General features: G+C 36.8%; 1 protein-coding gene across 5 annotated transcripts in view; it reads left to right on the top strand.

Moving 5' to 3' along the window:
- Positions 1-18,796, top strand: part of CENPE (centromere protein E) — a 79,573-nt gene that overhangs the window by 39,275 nt on the left and 21,502 nt on the right. For 3 of the 5 annotated variants that reach the window (XM_060654519.3, XM_060654518.3, XM_060654517.3), the window contains 18 exons: positions 176-334; positions 2,053-2,343; positions 2,463-2,621; positions 3,593-3,883; positions 5,398-5,688; positions 5,837-5,995; positions 6,211-6,498; positions 6,650-6,754; positions 6,931-7,218; positions 7,808-7,966; positions 8,363-8,644; positions 9,290-9,448; positions 10,577-10,846; positions 11,476-11,634; positions 11,799-12,089; positions 13,690-13,794; positions 15,740-15,958; positions 18,053-18,250. In XM_060654519.3, coding sequence (XP_060510502.2) covers positions 176-334; positions 2,053-2,343; positions 2,463-2,621; positions 3,593-3,883; positions 5,398-5,688; positions 5,837-5,995; positions 6,211-6,498; positions 6,650-6,754; positions 6,931-7,218; positions 7,808-7,966; positions 8,363-8,644; positions 9,290-9,448; positions 10,577-10,846; positions 11,476-11,634; positions 11,799-12,089; positions 13,690-13,794; positions 15,740-15,958; positions 18,053-18,250 — 3,873 coding nt within the window. The remainder of the gene's footprint in view (positions 1-175; positions 335-2,052; positions 2,344-2,462; positions 2,622-3,592; positions 3,884-5,397; positions 5,689-5,836; positions 5,996-6,210; positions 6,499-6,649; positions 6,755-6,930; positions 7,219-7,807; positions 7,967-8,362; positions 8,645-9,289; positions 9,449-10,576; positions 10,847-11,475; positions 11,635-11,798; positions 12,090-13,689; positions 13,795-15,739; positions 15,959-18,052; positions 18,251-18,796) is intronic. The other 2 variants (XM_060654520.2, XM_060654521.2) reach the window with 2 other exon arrangements.

Raw genomic sequence — 18,796 nt, 5'->3', positions numbered from 1 at the left:
TCCTATATGATTAAATTAAAGACTGACTTTCTTTGTAAGATAGTTTTTTCCAATAGAGTTTGCATAATTTCTTCATTTTTAGGCTGAGGTAAATGCTGATTTTTACTTGATTTGATTTTATAAAAATAAGCTAATATTGTTTATTTTAATCTCAACTTTAAAAAAAAAAATCTAGATGATTGAAAATCAAGAAGAATTAAGAATTCTTGGAGGTGAACTTAAAAGGCAACAAGAGATAATTACACAAGAAAAGAACCATACCATGAAGAAAGAGGAAGAGCTTTCTAGGACCTGTGAGAAATTAGCAGAAGTTGAAGAAAAGCTAAAGGAAAAGGTGAATCTTTAAAGTTACCTTCCTGGCCATATTAGATTTCCGATTGAACTTTTTTTTTTTTAAGTTTATTTTTTTATTTTGAGAGACAGCACACAAGCAGAGAAGGGGCAGAAAGAGAGGGGAGAGAGAGAATCCCAAGAAGGCTCAGCACTGAATTCGATGCAGGGACTTGAACCCACAAACCGTGAGATCATGACCTGAGCTGAAATCAAGAGTAAGACCTTCAACCAGCTGAGCCACCCAGCCACCCCTAAACTTCTTCTTTTTTTTTTTTTTTTTAATAAATTTTGATGGCAGTAGAGCTGAATTCTAGAAATAACATGTATCTCCCAAATGAGCAGATTTTAATGCTAATATCGTGGACAGTTTCAACTCACACCTAGATCTTAACCAACATCCTTTGTGAGGATATATTATCCTGGAGTCTTCAGATGAGAGAGAAAGCCTTAATTCATCTAAACTAATCATGGAATATATTCATTCATAAGAAACTTATTGGGAAGTACCATAGGCCAGGTGTTGTTCTGGGTGCTTGAGATAAATTAATCAATAACACAAAGATTCTGCCTTTATAAAAATATGGTAGTCATTCTCTAAAATGTAAGATATGTGACTGTTACCATCTCTTAGATGTTTACAATTTCCTGAGTCACTTCTTTTATAGAAGTAAGGTGCTGTTGTACTATTTGTATAAGAGATGAGAATCTAATAATAATTCTACTGCCCAAGTAATTCTAAAATTCACCCACTGAGATCTTTCTGTTTTTCTAAGGCCTATGCCACATACATTATAAATAATATATTGTGATTTCCATTGTATTTTTGTGGAGTGTTTTTTTTTTCTATGTATTCTCTTAATTCTCCTCCTTTTCACAATAACCCAATTAATTTGCTAGAACCTGTTGTCTGTTTCATACTCACCCTAAAGAAGTGAAATTTATAGGCTTATGTAAAAGTTAATGCCTCAGTGTCTTTATGGGCCACCTGTAAGGACCTTTTTCGAAATAAAAATAGATGATCCAAAAAGGTTTTAAGGGATGAGGAATTATAGTTATTTGGCAGGTATACCTGCATATTTAATTAGTCTCTTTTCAAGTTTTTCTTATTTTCACTTTACCTCTTTGATTAACCTCGTGACAATATATTAGTTTCCTAGAACTTCTGTATCAAATTACCATAAACTTGGTGGCTAAAAAACAACAGAAATTTCTTGTCACATTTCTGGATCCTAGAAGTCCAAAATCAAGTTGCTGGTAATACCATGCTCCTCCTGAAGGCTCTAGGGAAGAATCTTTTCCTTCCTCTAACTATCCTTAGCTCCCAGCTGCCTTGGTGTCCAAGGCTTATAGCTGTATCAGTCTTATCTCTGCCTCCATCTTCACAGGAGTTTCTCTGTGTCTCTGTGTGTCCTTTTTTGCCTCTTATAAGGACACTGTCATTGCATTTAGGGCCCACCCTAATCCAGTAGAATTTCTTTTCATACTTTAATTATATCTGCAAAAACCGTATTTCCAAATAAGGTCATATTCTGAAGTTCTGAATATACTTGAATTTTGGGTAGGACACTATTCAACCCACTATAGACACTGTGCCTAGAAGGTTACTCTACTTTCAAAGCTGTTTACTATAATAATCATTTTGGTTTGGCAAAATATATTTTACATAAGAATTTTAAGGGAACATAAGCAAAATGATAATTAAAAATTTTATTTCTCAAGAGCCAACAACTACAAGAAAAACAGCTAAAGCTTCTTAGTGTACAAGAAGAGATGAGTGAGATGCAGAAAAAGATGAGTGAAATGGAGAATGTAAAGAATGGATTAAGAAGCCAAGAATTAACATTGGAACATATGGAAATGGAGAGGCTAGAGTTGGCTCAGAAGCTCCACGAAAATTATGAGGAACTGAAATCCATAACCAAGGAAAGAAATGATCTAAAAGAATTACAGGAATCATTTGACCTAGAGAGAGAGAAACTTCAAGATTACATAAGAGAACTCGAAGTTACGGTAAGTTATACCCTTTTCTTTCATCTAGTAAATGTTTCTTTAAAACCGAGCCAGTTGGAGAAGGGAGAGGCAATGTTGATGTTGTTATAATATTCTTTAAATTCCACTTGCTAATTAAGGGTCTAGAAACAAAAGAAGAACTAAAAATTGCTCACGTGCATCTCAAAGAACAACAAGAAACTATTGATGAACTAAGAAGAAACATTTCTGAGAAGACAGCTCAAATGATAAATATTCAGAATGACTTAGAAAAATCCAATACTGAATTACAAGAAAAGGTTTGTCTCTTCTTCTTTCTCTCTTTTGTCCCTTCTTTTTTGTTTTTTTTGGGGGGAGGGGTTGTTTTGTTTTGGTTTTTGGTTTTTTGGTTTCGTTTTTTTTTTTTTTTTTTTTTTGAAGGAAAAATGAGCAGTTAAGTAGTGACTGTTACAGCTCATTTATTGGGTAGTATTTGTTGAGTGTCTAATGTGTCAGGCAAGGTCTTGGGTTATAGAAATAAAATGGGAACAAGCTGAACAAAATTTCTGTGACCATAGAGCTTATTTTGTAGTGGAAAGAGTTAATTGGTAAATAAACAAACAAATGAAAAAGATAATTTGAGATAATGGCAAATGCTATAGAGAAAATGAAACCCTGGGATAACTGAACCAACATATGTTAAAGTCCACTATGTACCAGCCATTGAAACTGTGGATATGAATAAGACACTCTTCTCTCCCCCTAATTTGGGGATATACAATAATCCTTCAATTCCAGCAGGACAAATGCAGAAATATGATATGCAAAGTTAATGGAACCACTAATGACCATAGGAAATGGTCTGTACATATAAAAGAATATGAGAAGTGGCATGGGAGGTCATCTGAGAATTAAGGACCATTCATTTATTGAGATAAAATCTCAATAAAAACAATGTTTTTTCTCCTATAGCCTTTGAGAACTAGTATAAAAATGAAGACATGTGCAACTGGCTGAATTAACGGTGTTAGTTAGGTATAAGAATTGATTCACTTTGGATGTAAGCTGGAAACAAAGAAAGTTATGGCAGAATGTGACTAGCAGAAAGGCCATGGATAGCTTTAGTAGGAATCAAGAGAAAATGAATAAATTGTGAGTTTGTGATCCACGATAGGTCATGGGATCAAGATAACTTTTATTTCTAGGGACAGTATTCTCATCTTTAAAAAATTTGAAAAATTATGATAATGCTCTCCAGATAGTAACTTTGGTATTCCATGCATATTACAAGATCCCAGTGCTTCATGAGGAACAGGAACTACTGCCTAATGTGAAAGAAGTCAGTAGTACTCAGGAAACAGGGGATGAACTGGAACTATTAAGGAAACAATCTAAAACCAAGGATTCAATGACCCCTGCATGCATAGAAATGGAAAAGCTTGGGTTGACTGAAAAACTTCCAGAAAGTCATGATGAAATAAAATCTCTAACTGATGAAAGAGACAACCTTAGAATGAGAAAAGAAGCAGTTCGGGCTGGACAAGACCAGTTGAAAGAAGACATTAGAGAAACTTTGGCTAAAGTAAGTTTCATCCTTTCCTTCCATTGAACAAGTGTTTTGTAAGAATCAAGTCTTTGGGAAAGGAAGCACTTGTGTTATAGTTAAAATGTTACTACAGTGTTTTCTTTAAATGTCTCAATTATGAAGTGGTTAGAAACAGAACTAAAAATTGCTCATAAATACTAAAAAAGACTATTGAAATTGAGAGAAGATGTTTTAGAGAAGACAGCTGTCTTCTTAAATATTTAAAATGATTTAGAAAAAGCAATGCTAAATTGTAAGAAAGGATAAAGCCAGAAAAACTATTTTCTTTCCTTCTTTAAATCTATTCCTGTAGCATCTCATAAAGCACTTCCTCAATACCTGAGACAGAAATCTGAGAATCACCCTTCCCAATATCCTTTCCTCACACTCACCTTATAATCCAAGCACCAAACCTTGTTGATTTTAAGGTGTGTGTGTGTGTGTGTGTGTGTGTGTGTGTATGAGAGAGAGAGAAAGAAAGGGAGAGAGAAATCTTCCCTCTTTCTCTCATTGCCAACACTAATCCAAGCCACCATTATTTCTGTCCCTGGCTTTCTGTAGTAGCCTCTTACTGGTCTCCCAGTATTCATTTCTATACTTCTCTAATTCATTCCTCATTCTGAGCCCAAGCAATCCTTTGTTCTTAAAATCTTTTAATAGGGGCACCTGGATGGCACAGTCATTTAAGCATCCGACTCTTGATCTCAGCTCAGGTCATGATCTCACAGTTTGTGAGTTCAAGCCCTGCATCGGGCTCTGCACTGAGGGAGCAGAGCCTGCTTGGGATTCTGTCTCTCCTTCTCTCTGACCCAGCTCTCTCTCTCACTCTCTCTCTTTCAAAATAAATAAATAAAATAAAATAAAAATAAAATAATAAACTTTTAATAACCTATCTCTACTCTTGAACCAAAGACCAGAATCCTTCACGTGGCCCATGAGGCCTTGGATCCCAGACCTTGCTGGTCTCCAGCCTTATTTCTGCTCATCTTACCCCTGTTCATCATGCTCCAGCATTGTGCTTCCTCATCTCATGGCTTTTGGGTGTTCTGGTCTCCCTGCCTGCAGCATTTCCCTACTGCCTTGCCCACCTACTGCTGTCATCCTTCATGTCTCAACCAAAGCTTTCCATCCCCCAGGAAGCCCTTCCTAACCACTCAGGGTTGGTTAGGTTGCCACATAACCCTGCAAGAACCCAGCACCCCTGTTTGGTAAGATTTGGCATAATGTCTATCTTTCCCTCTGAAGTGTAAATCTCAAAAAGGCAAGGATCATATAAGTCTCATTTACCAATTTATCTCTAACCTCTGGTAGGATACTGACAGCACACTGAGCCCTCAGGAAAGAAGTGTTCAGTACCTGAGTAATGACAAGTAGGAGAGTGGAAAGAATGCTCTGTAATGAGCCACTGAGTCCTGACTTACTTGTTTTAGAAACTGTCCTGATTTCTTTTCTCTGAAAGTAAAATAAAGTATCTTTGGATGTCAATTCTCTTGTTGTTTTATTCTTTTAAGATCCGAGAGGCTCAAGACAAACAAGAACGGTCCTTCAATATGGAAGAAGAAGACGGCGCACCTGAGAAAATGATGAGCGAGATGGAGCAACTGAAGGAGCAGCTCAAAGCCACAGAGTCAGCCCTGCAAAGAATGGACGTGGAAAAGCTCGAGATGTCCGAGAGGCTTCAGGAAAGTCGTGATGAACTGAAATGTATAACTAAGGAGAGAGACAACATACAAAGGCTACAAGAAGTTCTTCAGTCCGAAAGCAACCAGCTCAAAGAAAACATGAGGGAAATCATAGCTAAGGTAAGTTTCATCCATCCCCCATGTGCTTTTTTTTTTTTTTTTACTTTTGTAAGCAGATATTTTTGTAAAAACTAAACCTTTGGAAAAAAGAGAGTATAATGGTTATAATGTTTCTGTAAATTTCTTAACATCTCCTCTAATAATGAAGCACCTGGAAACTGAAGAGGAACTGAAAGTTGCTCATCGTCACATGAAAGAACAGGAGGAAACTATTGAGAAGCTAAGAGTGAATCTTTCTGAGACGGAAAATGAGCTGTCCAGCCTTCAAAAAGAATTAGAAATAACTCATGATGAATTACAGAAAAAGGTAAATTGGGGGTGAAGGAAGTGTAGGAAAAAAACCTGAGGGAGCTAGCTAACTGAATTACAGAAACTGTTTTTGCATACTAAATTGTTATGGAGAACATTGTGAGTTCTTTTCATTCAAAAACTAAAACGTATTATATGTGTACACACACACACATATATAAGCATGATTTGTGTGTATGTATATTTTAGCTATTAACTTATTATTATTTTAAGATCCAAGAGCTTCATGCGAAACAGGAACAATTTATTACCACCAAAGAAATCAATGAGACTCCGGAGAAAATGAGTGCACTGGAGCAATTAAAGGAACAACTCAAAGTCAAAGATTCATCACTACAAAGTATAGAAAGCGAGAGGCTCCAGTTGACCGAGAAACTCAAGGAAAGTCAAGATAAAATAAAAATTATAATTAAGGAAAGAGATGAACTGAAAAGGATGCAGGAGGCCCTTCAAATGGAGAGAGACCAACTCAAAAAAAACATTAAAGAAATTGTAACTGAAGTAAGTTTCCTTATTCTAATGATTTTTTAGGTATGAAATAGTGGTAAAGTGGTTAACAGTGATATTCACTATTGCTTTATTAATTTCTATCCAATCATAAAGGGACTGAAAATCAAACAGGAACTAAAAAACTACTTATATTCTTTTGAAGGAGTACCAGGAAACCATTAGTACAAGGACTTTTTCAAAGAAGACAGATCAAGAAGCAAATATTCAGAAAGATTTAGAAAATTCAGATGCTGTATCACAAGAAAAGGTAGGTCTTATTAAGTTGGAAACTGACATCTGATTATTGTGTTCCTCATATCCCTGTGGAAGAAAATATTACATACATTAGATAAAATGTAAAGATGATTCACTTGACTCAGAAACAATTCCTCCCTTTCCTAAAAATTTCTGCCTATGTCCTAACTTGTTTTGTTGTTTTCTCAGATGCAAGAACTTCAGCAAAAAGAACATCAGCTTCTTAAGATGAAGCCTGTCAATGAGACTCAGGAAAAAATGTGTGAAATAGAATACTTGAAGAACCAATTTGAGGCCCAAAAGTCAACTCTGGAAAATATAGAAAAGGAGAATGTAAGGTTAACTCAGAGACTTCACGAAAACCTTGAAGAAATGAGATCTGTTACAAAAGAAAGAGATGATCTTAGGAGTGTAGAGGAGACTCTCAAAGTAGAGAGAGACCAGCTCCAGGAAAACCTGAGAGAAACCGTAATTAGAGTGAGTTACTATTTTTCTCCCATCCAGTAAATATGACACTGTGTCCTAAAAGAACCACGGGCGATAGGATTGGTATGAGTGTAAAATTGGTCCAACCTTATGCAAGGTTGGAGGAGGGGATATTTGATAATATCTTCCAAATATTTCAATACGTTTATTCATTGACTCAGAAAGCCCAGTTGTAGCCACTTATCCTGCACACAGTAATGCAATTGTGCAAAGATATCTGTAGAAGAATATTCATTGCAGAAAGTTGTAAGAACAAATCAAAGCAAACCACAAAAACCAGGGAAAATACCAACTGTCCATTAGCAGGAGACTGGTTAATGAGTGCAGCAAACTCAGACCATAGAGTACTAAGCCATGGATAAAGAATGAGGCAGTGCCATGGTGGTGATTTGGAAGTATCCTCTTAAGGAAAGGAGTAAGTTATGGATTAATGTATCTAACATGTATTGATGTTTAAGAGTAACTAGAGGATGAGGCCTAAGGGGGTGGGAGGCATATTTACCTCTTACCCTCTATCTTTCCACACATTGTTTGAACTTTGTCACTCTAAAAAATCATTTTCCTTTCTCTAATGACAAAGGACCTGGAAAAACAAGAGGAACTAAGAATTGCTCACATGCATGTGAAAGAGCACCAGGAGACTATTGATAAACTCCGGGACATTATTTCTGAGAAAACAGATGAAATATCAAATATGCAAACGGATTTAGAAAACACAGATACTGCCTTAAAAGTACAGGTATGGTTTTTATTTGAGAGTTTACATTAGGTCTTTTTTGTAATGAAACAGGATATGAATTAGCCTAAAATCATAGACAAAGATTTGCCTGCTTAATTTAGAAAGTATTATTTATCGGGTGCCTGGGTGGCTCAGTCGGTTAAGCATCCGACTTCAGTTCAGGTCATGATCTCACAGTTTGTGGGTTCAAGCCCTGCATCAGGCTCTGTGCTGACAGCCCAAAAGCCTGGAGCCTGCTTCAAATTCTATGTCTCCCTCTCTTTCTGCCCCTCCCTGCTTGCACTGGCTCTCTCTCTCTCTCTCAAAAATAAATAAACATTAAAAATTTTTAAAAAAAAGAAAGTATTATTTATTAATATCAATCTATATCTTAACTTATTATATGATTATCTTAAGATCCAAGAACTTCAGGAGAAAGAACGTCAACTTCTTAAGGTAAAAAATGATCTCAGAGAAAATATGTATCAAGCAGAGCAATTGAAGAAGCAATTAGAGACCCAGAATTCAACCCTGGAAAGTGTCGAAACTGAGAAGTTAAGGCTGAGTCAGAAACTTCATGAAAACCTTGAAGAAATAAAATGTGTTACTGAGGAGAGAGATGGCCTAAGAAGAGCAGAGGGAACCCTTAGGATGGAGCGAGACCAGCTCAGAGAAAGCCTCAGGGAAAAAGAGGCTAAAGTAAGTTACTCTTCCTCTGCTAGTGAGTAAATGTGTGTTTTTCTGACAGCAGGGAACCGTGCTTTGATGTGAGTGGCACTGTTGATGTGAGTGAACTGATGGAACCTTTTACAAAGGCGGGTAATTTGGTATTGTTCTTCAAAATTTTTAATTCTGTTAGCAGTATTTTCTTTGTGGACTTCATCCTACATGTATATTTATGTACATACACAAACACACACACACCACAAGGTGTCCATTGTAGCAATTTGTAATAAAAATTGGGAAACAATCTAAATATCCATCAGAAGGAAACTGGGTAAATATGAACAGTATGTCAGAATACTGTGCAACATAATTAAAAAAAAAAAAAATGAGATAGGTTTGGATGTTCTAATTTGGAAGCCCAAATAACTTAGAGGGAAAAGCAAGCTGTAGAATAGTATATGTATCATGTATTTGCCTCTGGAAAGTAGGAGTAGATTGTGGGGAGGTGAGGACAGGGAAAGGGATGAAGGGAAAGCTTGTAACTTTCTAACATCTAAGATGTAGCTTAAGAAGTAATAGTTTTATTATTTTTACTAAGAAAATATCACTTTTATAAAAAAAAAATACTAGTTAATGTTAAGCTATGTCACCATTCTTAAAATTTCTCTAATGACAAAGGACCTAGAAAAACAAGAGGAACTAAGAATTGCTCACATGCATGTGAAAGAGCACCAGGAGACTATTGATAAACTCCGGGGCATTGTTTCTGAGAAGACAGATGAAATAGCAAATATGCAAATGGATTTAGAAAATTCAAACGCTAAATTACAAGAAAAGGTATGAAGAAGGTGCTTGTTTGGGTATTTGATTTAATTTATATATTTTTTAACGTTTATTTATTTTTGAGAGAGAGAGAGAGACCGAGAACAAGCATGGGAGGGGCAGAGAAAGGGAGACACAGAACCCGAAGCAGGCTCCAGGCTCTGAGCTGTCAGCACAGAGCCCAATGCGGGGCTCGAACCCACGAACCGTGAGATCATGACCTGAGCCGAAGTTGGACACTTAACCGACTGAGCCACCCAGGTGCCCCTGGGTATTTGATTTATTCGTGCCTAAACTCATATGGGGATGTAAAATGGTTTAACCACATTGAAAACATCCTGACAGTTTTTACTAATGCTGAACATACACCTGCCTATGGCTCAGTATTTCTATTTCTTGGATATGTACCTGAGAGAAAAGAGTGCATACTTTCACATAAAGCTGTGTACAAGAATGTTCATAACAGTTCTAATCATAACAGCAAAAAATGGAAAACAAGTGAAATGCCTGTCAACAGGAAAATGGATAAATACATTGTGATTTTTTTTTAAAGACAGTTCTTTTTCTTAATTTTTTTTTTAACGTTTATTTATTTTTGAGACAGAGACAGAGCATGAATGGGGGAGGGTCAGAGAGAGGGAGACACAGAATCTGAAACAGGCTCCAGGCTCTGAGCGGTCAGCCCAGAGCCTGATGCGGGGCTCAAACTCACGGACCGCGAGATCATGGACTATGAGATTATGACCTGAGCCAAAGTCGGACGCTTAACCGACTGAGCCAACCAGGCGCCCCGTGATTTTTAACTTCAAAAGCAGGCAAAACTCATCTAGGATGAAAACAGTTCAGAATAGTGGTTAACTCTAGGAGGGGGCACACAGAACCTTAAGGGGTGCTAGAAATGTTTGATATTTTAATCTGGGTTGTAATTATATAGATGTATACATATGTGGAGAATAATTTAGCAATACACTTAAGATTAGTGTATTTATGTATATTATACTTCAAAAGAAAATAAGTTTTGTGTGGAATTATGCAAAATATTAATGAGTGACATGGGAAAACTGTCTTAATTTCGAAACTATTTTTTATCCTTCCCTTAAAAACTGTCTGTATCCTAACATGTTATATTATGCTTATCTTAAGATTCAGCAACTTAAGGCAAATGAACATCAACTTTTTAAGTTAAAGGAAGATGTCAGTGAGACACAGAAAAAAATGTCTGAAATAGAGCGATTAAAGAAACAATTCAAGGACCAAAGTTTAACTCTGGATAAAATAGAAATGGAGAACTTAAATTTGGCCCAGCAGCTTCATGAAAACCTGGAAGAAATGAAATCTATAGTGAAAGAAAGAGATAATCTGAAATTGGAGAGAGACCAGCTCAAGGAAGACCTACAGAAAACCATAGCTAGAGTGAGTTGGACTCTTTTTACCTGTCCAATAAACATGTTTTTAGTATAAGAAGCTTCCTTCTTTGGAAATAAATAATAACTGTTGGTGAAACTGTAAATGTTATAAACTTTCAGGGAGACAGTTTGACAATGCCTTATTAAAGATTTATCAGCGTATATATCTGCTACTGCGATTCCACTTTGTAGGAATTTATCCTACCAATATATTCACACATTTGGGCAGAAATACAACAGCGCTCACTGCAACGTTGTCTGTGCTGACAAGTCTGGAAGCAATCCAAGTGTCCACTAATAAGGCACTGGCTAAGTGGGGTTCATCTGTATGATGGAGTACTTAGCATGAGAAGAGGGCCCTCTTTCTGTGATAGTGATGTAGAATGATGTCCAAGTGGTATGAGAGAAAGGAGAGCAGTTGGCAGAGTTCACCAGGAAACCCAGCTACGATGGGTGAGGCTGGGGACAGGGACTTGACTTTATAGCCTTCTGTACTGCTCTCATTTGGGGGTGCTGTGCTGCTTGTTTTTAACTGGGAGCATGCATTTTTTAAGATTTTGTCTAACTAGTTCATCATTAAGAAAAGGTAATGTGCCTTTACATCATAATATTTCTTCATTTCTTCTAATAATGAAGGATCTAGAAACACAACAAGAACTAAAAGTTGCCCATATGCATTTGAAAGAATACCAAGAAACTATTGATAAATTCAGGCAGAGAGTTTCAGAAAAGACAACTCAGATTTCAAATATTCAAAAGAGTTTAAATAAATCTAAAGATGAATTACAGAAGAAGGTACATGTCATTTTGTTCTTTGGGGAGTAATTGTGTCCAAAATCACTTGGGGAATGAGAAAGAATATAAATACAGATATTTAGAGATAGAAATAGATGTACATATATAACAAATAGACACAGGAATTCTTTTTGCATTCTAACTTGTTTTATAATTATCTCAAGATACAAGAACTTCAGAAAAAAGAGCTTCAACTTCTTAAAATGAAAGAAGATGTCAATAAAACCCATAAAAATATAAACAGAATGGAACGATTGAAGCAGCAGTTTGAGGCCCAAACTTTATCTATGCAAAGTGTGGAAGCGGATAACTTACACTTGACTAAGAAACTTCATAAAAGACTTGAAGAACTCAGAATTGTAGCTGAGGAAAGAGATGAGCTAAGGAGGATAAAAGAGTCTCTGAAAATGGAAAGAGACCAATTCAGAGAAACGTTAAGAGAAATGATAGCTAGAGTGAGTTCAGAATCTTCCTTATCTAGCAACTGTAAGAATCAAGCTTTCTTGACAAGGGGAACAATTTGGGTTTTTTGTTGTGGGGCTTGGGGATTTGTTTTTTGTTGTTTTGGGTTTGTTTTTTTTTTTTTCTTTTCTTTTTGGAAACTTCTACATACAGGGAAGGATAATGGGAAAACTATTACTATAATTTTTCACACAAAAGAAAATACAGTTTTAAAAGAAGCCAAAATATTTTTCAGAAAATACCATTTTATTTATTTTTTTTATTTTAAATAGTTTTTTTTTAATTTTTTCTTTAATCTTTATTTATTTTTGAGAGAGAGAGAGACAGTGTGTGAGCAGGGGAGGAGTAGAGAGAGAGGGAGACACAGAATCTGAAACAGGTTCCAGGCTCTGAACAGTCAGAACAGAGCCTGACGCGGGAGAGACAGTGTGTGAGCAGGGGAGGAGTAGAGAGAGAGGAAGACACAGAATCTGAAGCAGGTTCCAGGCTCTGAACAGTCAGAACAGAGCCTGACGCGGGGCTTGAACTCACGAACAGTGAGATCATGACCTGAGCCAAAGTCGGACACTTAACCGACTGAGCCACCCAGGTGCCCCCCATTTTATTTATTTTTAAGAAAAGATTTGTTACATAAAGCAGACTATTTTCTTTAATGTAATTTTTAAAAGGGCTTTTTCACCAGGAAATGGCATTACCCTTAAGGAAGAAATATTTGAAGGACTAGATCTGTAGAAGAGTAAGTGCGCCATTTCTCTGCCTCTACGTGACAGAGTTTTAGGCATAGGCTCGTCTCGTCCCTCAGTTAGAGAAGTGGCCAGATACACAGAGGAAAGAAGTTCATCCAGTAGGACTGTAGGTATTTAGAATCACATGTCTTAAAAAGCCCAATTGAACCCTCAAGAAAATAACATAAAATTCAGACAAATAAGAAATCATATGAAATCTGTAAGAAATCTTTTTTATTCTCATAATTCAACAACAGAGCAGAAGATCATGTCATCTGCAACATTAATAGAAACATGAGACCCTTGGGAATCATTGTTTTGTAGGCCCTTTATAAAAAGATTTAATTCATTAAACAAATATTTATTAAACAATCATTCTTCTAAGTACTGTAGTAAATAAGTGGGAGAAAAGGTTTTAGGTCGTACTTCGAATCAGAAGTCCAAGATGTAACAGGATATGCATTTTCTATTCCAAGGAGTTGGGAAGAGTGAACAGAGATATTTCAGGTGGTTTTGGTAGCGTATTATTTGGCAGCAATTCAGAGACTAACTCTAATTCAGAGACTTGGAATAGTAGGAACCAGATATAAACCTAAAGTGTAACTTGCAGTTGTGATGGTTATGGGGATAAATCCTATCTCCAAAAAATATGTGGTTTTTCCACATTTTTTCTTAGTGAGTCAAGGCCACTTACTACTTAGTGGTACTGTTACTCATTTTCTGACCATTTTTCACTTTGTTTTTGAGTTACAAGTTTATAATTCCATTATTGAAATGATGTGAAAAAATGTAAGTGGAAAAGTATATAGACATTAAATGTGAATGTAGTTATAGTTGACGCCTTGTTTATTTCTTTGTATCAAAACAGGACCAACAGAACCATAAAGAGGTAGTAAAATATGAAAAAAAGTTACCATGTAATGGGAAACACCACCTCACAGAAAGCCTGAGAGACAAGTGCTCTAGGATAAAAGTAAGTGTCCCATGTTAAAATTACAAATAAATATTGGTACCCTTCCAGAGGCCTAGAATGGAGCCTCTGGGGAATGAGTAGATAGTGCTCAAAGTTTTTTTCAACTTTCTAATCTAGTATAGGTGTGCAAGTATGTGCATATGTATGTACATAAACACACAAAATGGGGGGAGGGGGTGATTTTAAGGCCCCACTGGAAAGATGATATTTGAGCAAATACCCGAAAGAGATAAAGGATTGAGCTACATAGCTATCTGGGGGAAGAACGGGATAAGAAGAGAAAATAGCAAGTAAAAGCTCCTGAGGCAAAAGCCTGCCTGGTGGGTTCCAGGAACATCCAACAAGGGAGAAAGCTAATAAGAAATGAGGTCCGAGAGTTCATGAGGAAGATGCAGGCTGTGTAGCCTTGAAAGATCTTTGGATTTTAGTCTGAGTGAGATGGAGATTTATTGACAAGTTCTGACCACGAGAGAGACATTATCTGACTTACATTTTAGAGGGATGACTCTGATTGTTGTGTTGGAAACAGAGTGGAAGCAGGAAGAGCATCTGAGAGAAAAATTTCAATAAGCCAGGCAAAGTTGATTGCGGCTCAGCCCAGGGAAGAATCAGTGGAGTAGTGAGAAATGTTTGGATTCTAAATGTATATTGAGGGGAAAAGCCAACAGGATTTACCGTCTCGTTCCAACTAGAATGCAAGATCCCTAAAGATGTTGTGTGTTTTCTGCGGCTATATCACTTAGCACATTCCTAATGGAACATGTATTTATTAAAAGTACAAATGAATGATTACACAGTGCTGCTTCATACTGTAACATGATTCATACTAGGACCAAAGGCAGGAAATGAATGTACAGCTAGCTTTTCCTTAAGTTATTAAAAAGGAAGCTCATTATTGTCAGAAGCCCCTTGTTTTATTATTTAGCACCCTGAATTAAACATGTTATTTGTTACATGACTGTAGCAATACGTACTACTGTGTTCTTCAACCTGCGCTTTGACCAGTGTGTCCCCTGCTTGGCCTCTAATCATTTGAACTTACAGACCAGGCTTGTTGGGTGTCTACCATATGCTAGGCACTATATCAGTTCTTTATCTCATGAGATACTTTTTATTGCTCCAATTACAAAGACACTGAGGCTTGGAGAGGAAGTTTAGTCGTTGCTCAAGGTCATATAGCTAGTAGGTTGGTAGAATCAGGACATGAAATCAAGTGTAAGTTTAGAATTTGAGTTTAGAAACATTTTTACAAATATAATTTTATTTCCCTTAAGCTATAATGTCTGTGTATATTTCATAGATTACATAGATATGGATATCATATTTACTTTCCCCTAGAAAAGTTTGTGGGACTCATTATAGTCTTTATTTTGTTTTTGGGAAAATGGCTCAATGATATCTGTATTCAGGAAGTAGCAGAGATAGAACCTGAACTCTAACTGATAAAAGGTTCGAAAACTCAGATTCTAGGCAGAGAAATAGAAATGTGTAGAGAGGCTGCACCAAGCTGACAAATAGTTCGATTTTTCGTCACTTGTTTTACCTGGAAACTCACACTGCCTGCTGTGAACATGAGCCAGCATTCAGTCTTAAACTATAATATAGACTAGATTGAATTCACTCAAATTTATCTTTAGACTTTGAGATGGTCATTTAAATCATGAATGCATAAAGAACTAAAAGAAAATGTATCAAAATGTTAATAGGGATTGTTTCTGGTTTTCTGTGTTATATTTAAAATTTTTAAATTTTCAAAATAATTAAATAGTATTTCTGTAATCCAGAATCAATAAGAGATCCTTCCCCCCCTTTTTTTTAACACAAACATCTTAATTTGTTTCTGCATTACAGAAAATATTAAGCATAAGTTTTGTTAAAATTCTAGGGCAAGGACTATTTTTGTTACATTAGAATGAATTGTTAAATGAATTCTAATTTTCCTTAGGAGCTTCTGAAGAGATACTCAGAGATGTATAATCATTATGAGTGCTTAGATAGACTATCCCTTGACTTGGAGAAGGAAGTTGAAACCCAAAAAGAGCTTTCAATTAGAGTGAGAGCAAACCTCTCACTTCCGTATCCACAAATCAAACAAATTCAAAAACTTCTTACTGCAAACCAGAGATGTTCAATGGAATTCCACAGAGTCATGAAGAAACTTCAGGTACCACATTTCTTAGTAATATCTTTGTAAATACTGCTATAATTGGTTTTAACATCAGTATATCTAAGTCCTACTTTGGGAGTTGGCATATTTGCTATTTAGTGTATTTACTACCAAATTAAGGGTTATATGGGTCTCAGCATAGTATGTGCAAAATCCAGTATGCATCTAGGACCTGTTCATTCAACAAAACTTGAGCTCTCCCTGTGAATCTGGATACTGCCAAGGTGCTCGGGAGACAGGTAGGAATAACATCTCAGTTATCTCCTGGTCTAGTGCATGAAGCAGATGTATAAGCAGGTAGTCTAAGTGTGGTGATAGAGGTACGTGCAGATTGTTGACATACCAGATAAAGAGTCACAGAAGGTGAGACTGCAGTAGAAGCTGGACTGAGCAACAGTGATTGCAGTCCATTTTGCAGATGATGGAGAGCCACTGGACAGTTATTTTAAGTAGTGGCAGTAGCACGATCATACCGTTTTAGCTACTTCACCATAGAAAAACAATGAGTTTGTGGCAGAGAGAAGAGACAAAAAGCAGTTACAGTGGTCAGATGAGATACTATAGGTGACTCTTTTACCAGAAAAAGATTCACAGGGATGGGGAGGACAAAAGAAATTAAAGAAGTATTCAGCAGCTTGGGATGCCTGTGTGGCTTAGTTGGTTAAGCGTCTGACTCTAGATTTTGGCTCAGTTCATGAGCTCACGGTTCATGAGATCGAGCCCCACTTTGGGCTCTGTGCTGATGGCATAGAGCCTGCTTGGGATTCTTTGTCTCCCTCTCTTTCTGCCCCTCCCCCACTCACGTGTGCTTGCTCACTCTCAAAATAAACTTAAAAAAAAAAAAAAAAAGTTTGGAATTCATCAGCTTATAGTTGCTAGATAATATAACATATGTGAGTAAGGTCACCCAGAAACCATAATAGAAGAATAAGAGCCATGGGATAAGAAGAGAGATCTAGAAAAGATAAATTTTCCAGTCAGTAGCAGTAAAGACAGCAACATGTGGGTTTGAGGCTGGAAACGTCAAAGGAACAGAAAAAAATCAAGCAAAAGTGCTGTTGCTCAAGTCAGTAGAGGACAACATGTCAAAGATAAAGTGGTCAAGAGTGTCAGATACTTCATGCAGCCAGAATATGAACTGAACAGATGCCCTCAAGTTGTTGATTGATAATGGAGCTCATTGGTGACTTTCTCAGAGCAGTTTTAGTTGAGTGCTTAGGAAGGGCCAGATTATAAGAGGTTACGAAGTAGTAGAAGACTGAGGAAGGAGGGAGGGAGTTGGTATTTGTCTTTCCTAGATAGTTTGCTTCTCAGGCCCTGATATTCCTTTTTTTTTTTTTTTTTTAAGTTTATTTATTTTGAAAGAGGCAGTGTGTGCATGCAGAGAAAGGGCAGAGAAAGAGAGGGAGAGAGAGAAAACCAAGCAGGCTCCACACTGTTAGCGCAAAGCCTGACACAGGGCTTGATCCCACTAACCATGAGAGCATGACCTGAGCCAAGATCAAGAGCTGGGTGCTCAACCAACAGAGCTACCCAGGTGCCCCAGGCCCTGAAATTTTTCCACAAATCCAGGCAATCAGATATCCAGAATTTATCCAAGAGGTCCATGGAACACATGGCATTCAGATTATTGTTACCTTGATGCCAAACATCTAACTACATGTAGAAAGTACATCTTGAGGCTGGCATACCCATTTTGGTTACCCAATCAAGGTATGCAGGACAGGATGTTGAAAATGAATCTCAAGCTTCTAGCTGGGAAACATGGGGGATTGGTAGAGAAAGGTGAGTTTCTAGGGAAAGAGATTATGTTACATTTTAACATTGAATGTAAGGTAATTGTTGAACATCTATGAGATGTATCCAGTAGGGAGTCCAAAGTAAGGAACTTGAAGTCTGGAAGTTCTTCTCCCAAGATACTGAGAGGAGAAAACTGGGGATAGAGAGAGAGGCTCTTTCCTTCTTCCTCACTTACCAGAGGATATAGATAAAGAAGAGATGCCATCCCACCTCTTAGTCTTGAGGGTCTAAAACTTCCTCTAAATGTGATAAAAAGTTCATTTCCCAATTTGTTTAATGTTTTTCTGTAAGTATGTGTTAAGCCATGTTACAAAGATAAAGGAAGAACACCATGAATCCATCAATAAATTTGAAGTGTTTTTTATTGACGAAGTGGAAAAGCAAAATGAACTGCTAATTAAAATACAACACCTTCAACAAGATTATGATGTGCCATCCAGAGAATTAACAGACCTTAAATTGAGCCAGAATATGGATCTACATATTGAGGTATCATTTATTTAAATGGTTTCATTAGATTTTAGGCCTTTATGTCACATAGAGAAGGTACCTTTCCATGTGCTTAGAGCCATTTTTCATTTTCCAGAAATTAAAACTAGGTTGCAGGGTGACAGGTGGCTAGATGTAAAGAGTGTCACATAATGGACTAATCTCCTTTTTCAGGACTCCACAGATACAGGAAATAGATTTAGTACCAACAAGTGGGAATTCATAGAACCCCAGAATAAGTTTGCAAATGCTTTCTAAACCTAGATCTGTGGCTGGGAGTCAGGAACATTTTTATTGCAGTAACTCCATATGGAGTGCCTTGCTCTCACCCAGCAGTGTGAGGCTGGCATCCAACTCCCAACACGTATGTGAGACCTGAGTGCACAGGAAAGCTACATGCAGAAGCACTTCGTATATTGTGATTATTGGTCACAGACAGTTTTGACAGTTAATTCTAACAGGCAGAATTCACAGACATTCCTCTTAGATGGCCTATACTGCCAAAAATTTATTATTCAAATCACTAGAATAAAGTTTTAAATTAGA

The sequence above is a fragment of the Panthera onca genome, chromosome B1, assembly GCF_046562875.1.
Source record: "Panthera onca isolate mPanOnc1 chromosome B1, mPanOnc1 haplotype 2, whole genome shotgun sequence".
In the NCBI taxonomy this organism is placed as follows: domain Eukaryota; kingdom Metazoa; phylum Chordata; class Mammalia; order Carnivora; family Felidae; genus Panthera; species Panthera onca.
This window is presented reverse-complemented; position numbering and strand designations above follow the sequence as displayed.